Here is an 11246-nt window from a genome sequence, read left to right on the forward strand (position 1 = left end):
AGTTTTAATCAAGTGTACATCACAAAGAACACATTATTTGTGGACATAATAAAAAAAGAATCATGTTATGATAAAGCATATTTTATTTTTTTTGGAACGGTTTAGCATCTGTTGACCAAACTAAAACCATTACAAAATACTGAATTAAATAAAGGGATAGTTCACCCAAAAATTAAATTTCTGTCATTTACTCACCCTCATGTTTCAAACCTGTATACCTTTCTATGATCTGCTGAACACAAAGATATTTGGAAGAATGTTTGTAATGTCAGATCTCAAAACCCATGAACTACTATTGTAGGAAAAATTATGATAGTTAACGGGAGGCAAGATCTGCTTGATTACATTCTTCCAAGTATATTTGTGTTAAATAGAAATTAGAAAGTTATACAGGTTTGAAACATGAGGTTGAGAAAATTAACATTTTCATTTTTGGGTGAACTATCCCTTAAACACATTATAGTGGTTCCGCTTAGTTTTTGTATCCTCCACCCCCAGCTCTTCCTGGAGCATGCTTTAGGTGTTCCGCCATTGCTGCATCTATTTCTGAGTCGGTAGTATTTGGGCTCCACCTCTTCACAGCATCTGAGGGGAGAGAACACATTTTTAAAATAAATAAAAAAAGAAATTTGAGGTAAATGATATGCAAGTATTTTCAAAATATCTTTATGGTCTACAGCTAATTGTAAAAAAAATAAAAAAAATTAAAAAATTAAACCTTGGCACAAGATAATTGAATCATGAATGAAACATTAGAAAAAGGTAATCAACATGGATTAGATTTTATTGTATAAAACATTCTGCTTTAAATGGGGTGTTAGATTAGTTGGTGTAAACATTTGTCATTTGTCCCCTCTTCATCTTCAATACCACTGTGGTGCCCTTGAGAAAGACCCTTAACTAAGTGTGTAACTGTGAGAAAGTGGTAAGAAAGACAGGTGAGCTGTGATGTCCCCTGAATAAAGCGTACCAATACAAATTACATCAATATACAATGAACAATAGATTTTTCTAATACTGACATATTCCCCAAATTACCTTGAATGACATCATATAAAAGTGTGGCTTTAAACGGCTTTTTTTCAAGCTGTCCACCACCCCTCATATTGAACTTCGCCATTAGACCATTTGTCATCATTCTGTGAAAGCAATTTAAGATTACATCACCTTAGAAAAATAACCTAAAATGGTCAAATCACAATTAACAGTAATGGGCAGGGTAGCAATTGCATGCAATGTTAAAACTTACACTTTCACAACTACTCCTCTATCATGTAACAAGTGCTATGAACTATATCCTCATCCATAGATTTTGGTGACAAGTAATGAATATCATTCATTGCTTACACTGAAATTATGTTTTGATTTATTGTTTTCAGTATGCCTGACTCTATTAGCCAGTACAGACATATCACAACTTCTGAACAAGTGATGTGTGACCGATTAAATCCTGAATTGAAGTTATATAAATGGCTGGGTTAATTATGGTGATAATCAAGATATATTTCTCTGAAATATTATGCAAGATTACACAATTCAAGGGAAATACATACCTGTTCATAACTTTGTTCACACAGTCTCGAACAGAATGTCCACCGACCCTGGACAGTTGCTGGACCTAAATGTGAAAACAATTGAAACATTGCTTTAGACAGACTGTTGGAAAAAAATATATACAAATACATATATACATATTCTCTATGTCAAAACTTACGCAGATCAACTTGACATCAACATCTTTTATGGATTCTTCAAAGAGTTTTAGGTCACTCTCTGAATCCATCTTCTTTAGAGATGTTGTAGACCTGCCAGGATCCAGAATGCCAACTATTTGCTTAAGTTGATCTTTCAAATCGAACAACATTGAAAACACCTTCCTTTGAAATTCTGAAACAAAAATTAGAGTAATATGTACACACAACTGGACACCTGAATAATTAGAAAATTTTTATTATGACACTTGCAAGTCACATTTAGAGTTTATGCAGAGCATAATATTTTACAGTTTATTTGGACACTTTTACCCAGTCTTGTTTGCCTGCTGATTTCAGGTAAAAATAAGATTGTGAAAACTGAAGTGCAAGACTGAATTAACAGGGAGCAAAAACACTTACTGTCATTCAATACAAAACCATAAACTAGTATTTCTAACAAAAATTGCATTTGCATTTTATTTTACTGGTCAGTGTTTTAAAACCACCACATATAATATTTCTTACTTGTGGTTGACATGGGGTAGGCGCTCTTTGAGGGTCTGGTAACACCTATTGGAAAAAAAAATTGCAAAATGTTAATTCAGTTGTGGATAGGACAACCCCATGGCTGGAACAAACATACTGTCCGGTTTGTAAAAACAAACAATTAGTAGTTTCCAAACTTTTGACTGCTAGTGTATATTGATCTGTGTTGTCACTAAGGTGGACTGCGTTTAAAATAAGATGCGACTAAAGTTCTCACATACACTGGGGTGTCCGCGAAGAATTTGGGACAGGAGACAATACTGAATAGATACAAACAAATGGTGTGAAAAATAAAGTTATTTAAGGTAAAAAAGGACACATTAATTATTGAACACCATAAGTGTCCGATTAGTTAAAAATCCTCTTTATGTCGATGGAATTAAACAAGAAAACAATACTATGCCTCTTTCGGTTGCCGCAGATGGCCTGGAGAATGATTCATGATTTCTCTCTCTGGAAGACGGCTGTTTGTTATGTGAACCTGTGATACAAATTGCACCAAAATTCAAAAATGTAAGTAGTATTTCTGAATTTGAACGTTTTAATTATAGGTATACACAATGACCAAATAGTAACAATTTTACAAGGATATAATTTTTTTTAATGTCACATTCTTAAATTAGTGTTCAATTTAAACTTTGTGATATTTAAATTTGAACTACAATTATTCACATTAGCATCTGCGTGTCATCAATTTAAGGTACATCAATGAAAAGGGGAGGCTAACGGTTGTCTTGCATATATGCCTGTGAGGACTTCCAAGTTTTAAACAGAAGATTAATTCTTTACATACAGTCAGGATTTACTTATATTCATAATGCAAAATATACAGTCATACAGCATTTCTTACTTCTTGCATTTGAAGCTGAGGCCATAGCTGAAGAATCAGGTAGTCTCCTTCCTGCTACTTTTTCGTTGTGTGTTACCACACCTGGACAAATAAGTTAATTTTATGGAAGTGTAAATATTAACAGTAAGTCTCTTCACAGTATAATACTGCATTAATTATGAAATCATCTGGCTGTACTTTTAGGTCTTAGCAATGACAGACATTATAAGCTCTGTATTTGTAACTATTAACTCTGATACAGAGAAATGTATATGTTTATATGCTAAGCTGTGTTGTCACTTAGGTAGAATCCGTTAAAAATAAGATGTGACAGTAAAATTTTCACATTCATTGGGATGCCCTCTGGGACTGGGACGCCAGTGAAGAATTTGGGACAAGTGACAATACTGAATAGACATTAAAAACAAAAGTGTATAAAATAATACATACATGTACTTAATACATCATGTTAGTAAAGGTAAGAAAGGACACACTAGTGAATGAACACCATTACTGTACAATTACTAAAAAAATTATATTTATGTGGATGACATTAAACAAATACAATGTTAGTAAAGTAAAACAATACTATGCCTCTTTCGGTTCTCCCAGATGGCCTGGAGAACGATTCATGAATTCTCCGTCTGGCAGATGGATGTTCATTATGTGAACCTGAGAGACAAATTGCACATTAAATGTAACTTCATTTAGTACTATAAACTTTAAAAATGTTTATTTATTTATTATTATTATTAAAAGTTAATTTTATGGAAGTGTAAATATTAACAGTAAGTCACCTCACAGTATAATACCGCATTAGTTATGAAATCTTCTGGCTGTGCTTTTTCTTGTTGAGCATTGACAGACTTAAGCTCTGTATTTGTAACTATTAACTTCAGAGAATTCAGTGATTCAGAGAAATGTATGTTTTTATACGCTAAGCTGTATTGTCACTAAGATAGAATCCATTTAAATTAAGATGTGACTGTAAAGTTCTCACATACACTGGGATGCCCTCTGGGACTGGGCCTGGGGCGTCCTCTGGGACTGGGGCGTCCTCCGGGACTGGGGCGCCCTCCGGGACTGGGGCGTCCTCCGGGACTGGGACTGGGGCGTCCTCCGGGACTGGGACTGGGGCGTCCTCCGGGACTGGGACTGGGGCGTCCTCTGGGACTGGGACTGGGGCGTCCTCTGGGACTGGGACTGGGGCGTCCTCTGGGACTGGGGCGTCCTCTGGCACTGGGGCGTCCTCTGGCCCTGGGACTGGGGCGTCCTTTGGTACTGGGGCGTCCTCTGGCACTGGGACGTCCTCTGGCACTGGGGCGTCCTCTGGCACTGGGACTGGGGCATCCTTTGGTACTGGGGTGCCCTCTGGGACTGGGGCGTCAATCCAGAATTTTGGACTGTAGACAATACTATATAGACATTAAAAACAAAAGGTGTGAAAAATAAGTTAAAGTCAGAAAGGACATATTAATGAATGAAAAACAGCATAACAAACGAATTACCAAAAAAAAAAAAAAAAATTATCTTTAGGTGTATGACATTAAACAAGAAAACAATACTATGCCTCTTTCGGTAGTCCACGATGGCCTGTAGAACGATTCATGATGTATCTGTCTGGAAGATGGCTGTTCATTATTGGAACCTGAGAGACAAATTACACCTTCCATGTTATTTCATTAAGTACAATAAACATACAGATGCAAAATGTTTTTTTTTATATATTACGCTGTAGTCTAAAATATTAAAATATATCACTTTTTAAAATCAATGTTTTTGGATATTGTGTTGATATTCAGTCAAAATTCTGACTCATGTAATACATTATTACTTCTAAATGAGAATTACAAATTAAAGGCAAAAGTGAATGCAAGCAATGTGTTTGTATAGTGTGGGAATGCACTCAGGGATGCAGCAATAAAATAACAGACAGCATCAGTAGCACGTACGTCTCATGGTGTCATTGATTGTTGTAGGGTATAGATCAATCACACCATCTTGATACCGATGTTGACTGTCAAGAAGTGTGCTATCACCTGTGTAAACAAAATACACCAAAACAATTTACATACACATTTGAGTTTCATATCAAAATATATATTAAAGTCATTTTTGAAAGCATGATTCTTTTTTATATTATGCAAAAGAGTCACAAACATACAACTTAACGTAGGGAAGACAAAGACAGGGGTCGGGCACGTCTCATCCAAGTGTGTTGGACACAAAAGTTGATCTTTAGCACAAAGAGGACATATGAAAAAATATGAAAAATTAGAACATTACAAAAAGCTGTTTACTGCATATGTATACACAATCCATTTCTACAGTTTGCCATACCTTCTTTTTTTTTTTATTGTTTGTAGAATTTGCAACAGCTTCATTTGGTTTGTGTTGACCTTTCAAATGTATATGAAATGAAATTGTAATAACTGATATTAACACCCCCCCCCCCCCCCCCCAATAACAACTCCAATTGGTTTAAATGTAATTTCAAACTGAGGCATTTACCTGGCTTGGGATTTGGATGTTTATATTTTGGAGGAGGATCTGGATAGGACACAGTCCTTTTAACATCTTGTTTATTTATTTTTGGATTAGGTTCTGTTTTACCTTTGTACAAAACAAAAGCAAAGTGAATTAATCAAACAATTATGCTGAACTTTTAATACAAAACAGTATTTAACATTTTACATGTGCAATGATTACGCAATCAAATTGTAATTCCATGGCAAATAACTTTTTCCCCTGAAAATTTCTATAATGTAAAATTCTACAAAGGGAATATTTATTACTACGCTAAAGACACACAATAACATAAAAGTCGGTAACTCACGTTTTTTTACTGGCAGAAGACTTTGACTAAGCTGGGTTAACTCAATGTCAGTCATGTCACTGTCGTTTTCAAGGTCCAAGTCTAAATTTGAAAACAAATACATTTGTGTGAAAGTCTCAGGTTCATATATGAAAGACTGCATTAACAAATGATGATTTAATGTACCATTAACAAAGTCAGTGAAGATTTTCCTCTTTCTAGTTCTTTTTGCTTCGCCACGATTGTCCATTACCTAAAAGATAAAACAACAGGGCAGAGTTAAACTTTTTTTTTAACCAGAGTTGAAATTTTAAACATTAAATTCCGTACATTTATTCCAACAATGGAAAAGCAATTGGACATAATTTTGCATCATACATGCTAGTAATTGTATAAACACAAAAGAATGTTAATTGTTGTATTAATTACACCCAAGTCACATCATGATGACCACCGTCAACTAAAATCTAATCAGGTGGATTTAATGTTTTCACTAAATAGTGTGTTAAGAACCTTTCCAAATCTTACTGAAGAAACATTTAAAATATTATAAAAAATTGTTTATTACCAAGTCTAGTCATTCTGGTTTGTGCAACAGAGGCAATATAGCATAACCTTGTTTGTAAGGAAGACACACAGCCTTTTTGTAGATGCTTTCTCTGTTTATCAGTATTCGCTTTGCCATTGTCAAGTCACTGCTGACAAGCATAATGTTGAAGAGCTTTGAGTTACATGGCTTTTCAAAGAGACTGTCACAGTCAGTTTCCCTAAACACATCCATCCTTAGTGTTCCATCGCTTCGTTTCTCTTGAATAAATCCCACTGCATTATCCATAAGGAACACACAGTTGTCAGGCATCTTTGCTGTTAGCTTTGTTGTACTTTGAGATCGTCTGGCATGTCTTTCAGTACATTGTCTTTCAGCAAGTCTTTTTGTGACTTGCACTAGCGGTTGTTTGCCACTTCTCACCAATTTTTTGATAACTTGTAAGTGGTTCTCAAACGGAAAACATGAAATATCATTCAAGGAGCTGTGGAAGTTTGCAGCATCGTCTGACAAATGTTTGATGGAATGAATGTTGTATGTTGGAAAGGTAGGTCCATAAAAATCCACAGAGCCATCCACAAAATGCTCCAGAATGTTGTGTGCATATCCTAGATAGGACTCTCTCTTCTCATCCGATTCATCCAAAAGAATGCTCATGCCAACACTCAGACAAAGAAAGTGGTGGTACTGGTCATTAGAAAGCACATCTTTCAAGATCAAGGGTCCTGTGTAGAGCATGAACTGACGTAGCTCAGTAGCTTTCCACCTGTCCAAGTCTTCCATGCTTCTTGGCTGCCTTGAAAACTCTGCAGGCAAAGCTTGTTTCAACGTACTAATGTTCATTTGTACCTGTTCTCTCTGAGCCTTACTCAGTCGACAGATAACTGGCCCACGCCACAAGTATGTCAGCAGCCTTTTCATGGCTCCAAGACATACTAGGTGCATGTAGTCAAGGGGGAACTGTTTCACACACAAAATACCAGCTCTAACAAGAGGTGATATTTGTTTTTGATGGTCAGGGTATCCAGCTCGGTTGAATACCTCATCGGTTCTTCCTTCAGAAGTACCCTTCATCAAGTAAACTACCCTCCTTTCGATCATTTGTGCTACTGCAACACATCGCTCACATCCATGAAGACTATTGTGACTTTTTATACATTTTAGAAATGACCTGGCTTGTGCATCACAGATGATCGCCTTCACTGTAACGGTGTGAACCAAATTCTGGAATGAAACTCCAGTTTGGATGAGTTGTTGCAACTCCTCTAAGAAATCATGTAAAAACTCCTCAACAGGGTCAGGCTTGCTGGATCCATAATACAGAGCTACAATAAATGGCTGACAGTTCGGAAATTGACCAAGAATGGGCCAGAAACACATTTGACTTGATTTAAACAATGGCACGCCATCCACATTAAAGCACATTTCAACTTGTCCTGGCATTGTCTCTTTTGAAATGTGTTCAAGAAGGTAACGCTCAATACCATAATAAATATACTGTCCATTGCATTTATTATGAACTGGCACTCCTTGTGGAGTATCAAGAAGGCTTCTAGCATCTTTGGGAAGTCTATGGCCATGGCGTCTGAGCACACAAAGAAGCTCATTTAGTGCCTTGTGGGTCTGGTTTGTAGCAGTAGCCCAACTAGCCAAGTCTACATGGAGAGAAGGTGTTTCATCAGTTGAATGTGAAGTGTCATTCAACTGCTCAGACTCTGTTTCAGTAGAGTCGGTGTCATAATTGTGTTCTTCATCAGTATCACCCATAATGGACACTGTTACTGTGCTGATAGAAGAACTACAGCCCTCCATAGTTTGTAATTCATCACATGTTGATCCCTCCATGAGTGGACTGCCCTCCCCCACCAAGGCTGGCTCCACTGGCCCCTCGGATTCAGAGCTGCTATCATGTTCCACTAAGGCATCAACCCTTGCCCTTCGTCGTCTCCACTTCTTTTGGTACTCAGAGGACATGATAAGCAACTCTAAAATTACAAAATATTTTTTAAAGCAGTTACTGAAAACATACATGTTAGAATCATGCTAAACATTTCATTCTCTTTCAGATAATTTACTTTCTGAAAGAAAATCTCAAATGGCTACATTAATATTTTACAGTAGTTATGTTGACTATCATTAAAAATACTTTATACTATGTTGTACCATGTATAAAATCAAAGTAATGTTTAGCCTACTAACGTTAGCTGATTTTAGCCATACTCAGTGAATTTCAGTTGACAATGAATGTGGGCATAAATTGATCTCATTTCCTTCGTGTCAAACACGTAAAACTCGAGCACGTTAATCAAATAATACAAGATGTACTTACCCAACAGTATGTTTTATACAGTATAAATATATAGAGACACAACTCCCTCTTCAATTGCTCCTCTCCTCGTGGTTGTGTGTTCCAGGTGAACGCTTGACTAACGTATCGCGCGGGCGCGAGATAATCATCTTCTTTTGAGTTTTCAGGCGGATTGGCAAACCACCGTAAAAGGTGCATGCCCGCCACCTACTGGTCTGGAGTGTGAAATTGTCTCTGGAAACGTACATGGTTCAACTATAAAAGAATAAATAAATAAATAAATAAATAAATAAATCCTGATATTTTATACATAAATACATAATTCAAATCTTCAAACTATTTCCATTAATCTTGTCTTTTTAAAATCCGTAAACACTTCTCCATCTACTCTCTTTTGCATTACCCCACAACCGCCATGTTTTACATGTATATGCATACACTCCATGAAAATAACAGCGAATACATAAAACAGGTTTAAATAATGATCAGTGTGGCTTTGCAATCACTTAACCACACTGGGCACGTTATGATTACAATTTATTTAAACAAGATAAATAAATTTACTTTGTATTCAAATAATGTATTTCATTAAAAAAAAAACGTTTTTTTTTCCTGATAGTCTTGCTTGAAGAGACGTGTAAAAGACGTCAGTGGACGTCTAATCACAACCTCTTTAAAATCTCTTAAAAACTTCTTGGTGCACTTTAATTATTGCAGTATTAATAAGGTGTAAGCACAGCTTTTGTATATTTAACAAGCATTTCATTGAGGGTCATGATGGACGTGTAATGCACGTGTAAAAAACGTCACCTAGTGACGTCATCTCACAACCGATTCTCAACGAGGGTAAATATTGAACTACACGCAGCTAAAAGTCAAAGTAACAATTATACATGCAACCCAATAGAACTATACATATGAACAAACGTATGTGAATGCGTTTTTAGGAAATTTTCTGTGTTACATATTTCAACCGATTTATGCCGTCCCACCGCGACTATTTTTGGCCGGCCACACGACGTCGCCGTCGGACCAATGTTTGCTGGGATGGCTTACTCTTGGACTAGCGCTATTATGAACACTGGATCTACCAAGCTGATGCGTATATGGACCCTTTCATTTGAGTCGTAGGTAAGATTCGGATCAATGCACAGCAGGCATCTCAAAGTCCACGTGACACGAAGTTGCTGCTGACCTTATTTCAGAGTAGTGACATATCTCCAGTTTAAACCGAATATTAATTAGCAGGCATGGTTTGTTTGTGCTCCTGGTCTCTGTCTCACTCTTAGCAAACTAACGGCTGGAGGGGCGTATTAAGGAGGTTCTGCTTATGCTGTCAAACTGACGTCATCAGAAAACTTATGCATTACATAGTGGAAATGTTCAGATTTCGATAAAGATTACGAAGACAAACAATGTTTAATTGTTTACATCAAGATTAGCAATGTGTGCTAGTAAGCTTAATTCGATTTATGCAGACTTTAAACTTCTATAACTTTTGATACTTCAACTTAAAAAAAAAAATCCACTTTTACCAACATCTGCTAATTTTCTTCGTTTAAAAGAGACCAACCTTATGTTTATATTCCAAAGTGTTCAGAAATTACAGCAATTTAGTTCGGATAGTGCACTTTAATGCCTTAAAAAAAAAATTGGGGGGTGACAGTTAAGGGGTTAAGCTACAATCAAGGCTTGTTTATTTTGCGCATCTACTGGTGTTGGTTCATTCTGTCTCTTACTCGGCTGTTGCGGCCTTCACTTTACACTTTTAGACTTTCAGACAGCTGTGCCCCTCAGCCAACCCGGATTCTTCAGTCTGCCCTCCGTTAGCAGACATAATACTAAACTAAATGACCTGCTTACGTCAGCTAGAAATCACATTTCTAAGGGTGTACTCACACTAGGCACGGTTGCCGTGAACCGGGCCCGAGTACGATTGTCCCCCCTCCCCACTTCCCCTCTGGCCTGCACTCACATATAGGGTTTCAGCATTCGTGCCGGAGCACGCTTACGTCATTATGGTGCGACGGTTTCGGGATAAACAGGAAGAGCGGCGCTCTCTGAACACAATGGAGTCCATCGCTCTGTTTTCTTTGTGGATAATTTTGTGTCGTTTGGTCCACAGCCCTCTCACAGCCTGTTGTTAAACAGATGTGTCGCCTTAGTGGCGTGAAAAGTTCATGTAATCGTGCTGCTCGTATGAGGATGTTTGCAAGGTACCAGCTGAAGTGCAGCAAGGACTTTGCAGTTTTTAGTTTTTATGCGTTTTGCACCTCTACCGTAGACCAAAGCAACCCTTTCCCTGCCATGTTGGTTTTGGAGCGTCGCAAAACCGTGACGCAACACGTCCTTTTCCGTGCTCCGGCACGCCTGAGTCCAACTGAACCGTGCCCTGGCCCACCTCTTCCAAGCGGGCCAGGGCCGGCCAATCGAGCCGCGCCCGGGCACGGTTCGGAGCACTCACACTAGTAAAACGAACCGCGCTTTGGTGGTCAAACGCACTCGGG

At 37.5% G+C, this 11246-nt stretch overlaps 1 protein-coding gene across 3 annotated transcripts; it reads right to left on the reverse strand.

Moving 5' to 3' along the window:
* Window positions 1-215: 215 nt before the first annotated feature.
* Window positions 216-9780, reverse strand: LOC113071646 (uncharacterized protein C2orf16-like). Of its 3 annotated transcripts, XM_026244953.1 has the most exons (13): window positions 8761-9780; window positions 5234-5305; window positions 5022-5108; window positions 4640-4717; window positions 4074-4484; window positions 3664-3741; window positions 3091-3171; window positions 2644-2721; window positions 2220-2264; window positions 1715-1887; window positions 1554-1618; window positions 1039-1139; window positions 216-585 (listed from the first exon to the last, which is right to left on the reverse strand). In XM_026244953.1, exons 3-13 carry the CDS (start codon window positions 5026-5028, stop codon window positions 473-475), a joined length of 1230 nt encoding a protein of 409 aa, XP_026100738.1. In that variant the 5' UTR covers window positions 5029-5108; window positions 5234-5305; window positions 8761-9780; the 3' UTR covers window positions 216-472. The 3 variants fall into 3 exon arrangements, 2 of the variants coding, with proteins under 2 accessions (XP_026100738.1, XP_026100739.1); XM_026244954.1 differs by lacking the exon at window positions 8761-9780 and having other exon boundaries at window positions 5234-5415; XR_003280182.1 differs by lacking the exons at window positions 216-585; window positions 1039-1139; window positions 1554-1618; ... (7 more) ...; window positions 5022-5108; window positions 5234-5305 and adding exons at window positions 5410-5468; window positions 5581-5682; window positions 5906-5986; window positions 6071-6137; window positions 6453-8416.
* Between the last annotated feature and the right edge of the window lie 1466 nt (window positions 9781-11246).

The sequence above is a fragment of the Carassius auratus genome, unplaced genomic scaffold (genome assembly GCF_003368295.1).
Source record: "Carassius auratus strain Wakin unplaced genomic scaffold, ASM336829v1 scaf_tig00007763, whole genome shotgun sequence".
Classification (NCBI taxonomy): Eukaryota; Metazoa; Chordata; class Actinopteri; order Cypriniformes; family Cyprinidae; genus Carassius; species Carassius auratus.